This window comes from Eimeria necatrix, genomic scaffold (genome assembly GCF_000499385.1).
Source record: "Eimeria necatrix Houghton genomic scaffold, Enh_scaff2629, whole genome shotgun sequence".
NCBI classification, from domain to species: domain Eukaryota; phylum Apicomplexa; class Conoidasida; order Eucoccidiorida; family Eimeriidae; genus Eimeria; species Eimeria necatrix.
Genome location: NW_013653187.1, coordinates 1 through 2,598, shown reverse-complemented (window position 1 = coordinate 2,598; position 2,598 = coordinate 1). Strand labels below are relative to the sequence as shown.

General features: G+C 50.4%; 1 protein-coding gene across 1 annotated transcript; it reads right to left on the bottom strand.

Moving 5' to 3' along the window:
* Positions 1-891: 891 nt before the first annotated feature.
* On the bottom strand, positions 892-1,212 carry ENH_00036020 (hypothetical protein; the record flags this gene model as incomplete). Its single annotated transcript, XM_013580414.1, has 1 exon — positions 892-1,212. The coding sequence occupies one exon, from the start codon at positions 1,210-1,212 to the stop codon at positions 892-894; it is 321 nt and encodes a 106-aa protein (XP_013435868.1).
* Between the last annotated feature and the right edge of the window lie 1,386 nt (positions 1,213-2,598).

Here is a 2,598-nt window from a genome sequence, read left to right as displayed (position 1 = left end):
GAATTAAGGCTTTAGGGTCTAGGGTCTAGTGTTTCGCAAAGGATGGCATGCACATTCATCATCTTAAACATATGAAAGCATATATAGTATTATATATGTATATGTATATATGTATACATATATGTCCAGAATGGGGGAATGCAGGGATGCACTCACAATAAAAGGAGTCAACGAGAAATGAAAAAAGAAGTCTTCAACCCCTAAACGCTAAACGCTAAACCCTTCTCGCCTCCACCCTCAGCGGAAAGCAGTGGGAACATCTGCACGTTTCAGGCCACCGCAAGCAGGCCGAACCTCAAGGCTATTCCCATTATTATCATTATTACTATCGTTACTATTATTATTACTGTTAATAATAATAATGATTCTTTGTTCAATGTTAAGTGTTCCATTTTCATGTTAATTCGTGCTCAGACGCCAAAGTGAGCTATCGACTCGATAATTGCGGGGAAATTGTACTGTAAGAGCTGCCTGCAAAAACAAAAAATAAAATGGAAAAGAATTAAAGCATTGCGGTTTTATGGTTTAGTGTTTAGGGTTCTAGGGTTCTGGGCAACGAGCTGTTGCTGTGGGAACTCGCCACCAGGTTATGTTTGCTGCTGTTTGTGGCGTCCCTGCCGCAGATAAAGCCCGCTGGCTCGATCAAAGTGCTGGTTGTTACCGCTCCTTCTGCTGCTGTGCTGCTGTTCCTTTCCCCCGGAGCAGCAGCAAGAAGCGAAGTGGAGAAGCACACACCACCCGCCTTCCTGCAGTAATTTTCGCAGCTCGGGCTGTCCCCTGTGCTGTTGCTCTCGTCCACGAGATGCAAATCAACACCACCGTCATAAACTCTATGAGCCATTCCCTGCTGCTGCTGATAGTCCTGCGATGGGTGCGGGACTGAAGCAGCAGTCACGCGAGCTGCTGCTGTTCTCGCTGCTGTTGCCTTGCATCTGCTTCTGGTGGAGCTCCTGCTGCTGCTATTGCTTTAGTGCCTGTCACTGCTATGGCAGCGTCCGTGCTGCTGCTGCTACTGCTGCTGCTGCTGCTTTTGCGACGGGCGGCGTTCCTGTTGGTATTTCGCGATGGTCGTGTTCTACGGTCTAGCGTGTCACATCTGTTTCGCGTATTGTTTGTGCTGCCTGCTACTGCTGCTGTTACTACTACTACTGTTGCCGCTGCTGCTGCTGCTGCTCCTGCAGCTTCGCGCGTGATCTTGCGCTCTCGCGACATGACCTTTCACGTTGTGCAGCTGTGCGGGCTTTGTGGCTCAGAACAACTGCCTTAGGCATGCTGGCTAGCTATTTGGGCCTCCTACGTGCAGCAGCAAAGCGCGTCGGCTGCACAAGCCGCAGTGTCTTGGGGAGAGGTCCCCCCGGGGCCTTTCCCCAGGGATACCCTGCGGGGCCCCCCTGGGATCCCCACAGGGTGGCCCCTAGGGTGGCACCCCTCGTGGCTGCGGTGGGCCCGCGGCCCCTCCCCATCCCTCGCAGGCTCTTCCAGAAGCATAGCTAACTCTGTGCAACGCAGGGGCTCCCAGAGGGGAAGGAAAACAAAGCCGACTCAATTTAATTTGCACACAAGCCCTCGGCTGGGCTGCCCTTCTTTGGGGGGGGGTGGTTTCTGATGCTCCGCAGCAGAAGATAGGGGCCCGAGTTGCTAATGCGAGGCAGAAGAGGTCCCTGCAGCTGCAGCAGCAGCAGTAGCACGCAGCAGCTGGCACTGCTGCCGGCAGCGCCCTCAAATGCTAACCACTGCTGGGGCTTCTGCTGCGTCGCTACACCGCAACGCAGGTTTTAGCAGCTGTTTGAACTGCGGTAGCAGCAGCAATGGCAGCACCAAGGGGAGCGGGGACAGCAGCAGCAGCAGCAACTTGTACACGGAAGCCGACCGCAACAGAGACAGCAGGTGGGGGTGCTCGAAAGTTCCGTGCCAGTTTCGTTAGAAGAATAATACTCTAAAGAACAGCACAGTAACGAATCTCAGTAAGTCGTTTCCCTGAGAGTGTATATTTGTCATATGCGCTGGTACTTAGCAACTGCAAAAATGTTACTTCCTCATATATCATGCAGCTGAAATTTTCTCTCTCCCTGCAAACGTAAAAGCAAAACTGTCTCTCATACGTTTTGGTGTCCTGTCCTGTATTCCGTACGCTTTCACTATGTGGTAATCATGTCACTCGCCTTATTTGTTCTGGCTGCAGGAGGAAAAGCATCACGAAGACATCAAAGCAACGCATGTTCACTTTGTTCAGCCAAACTAAAGGCCCTCAAGCGTTGCTATATAGTATAAGTTAGTTTATGGGTACTTCTACACATCTGGATATATCAACTGCACATTCCTGTAATACACGAGCACGCTTCATGAGTGTTACCACCCAATCTTTGGGTTGACTGTCTCTCATGAGACCCAGACTAACTTTCTGAGCAACAAACACAACAAATTGCTGCATCGGTCCGTAGCACATGCATAAATTTTTACCGAACTCAGCATTTTCTTCATTGCTTAGCAAAGACAACATCACACAAGGGCAGAACAGCAAACATGGGTAAGCTCTCCAATCCGATGTAGCTTCCTTCTTACTGCCCAGAATCCTTTACTCTTATTAGAAACAGGACT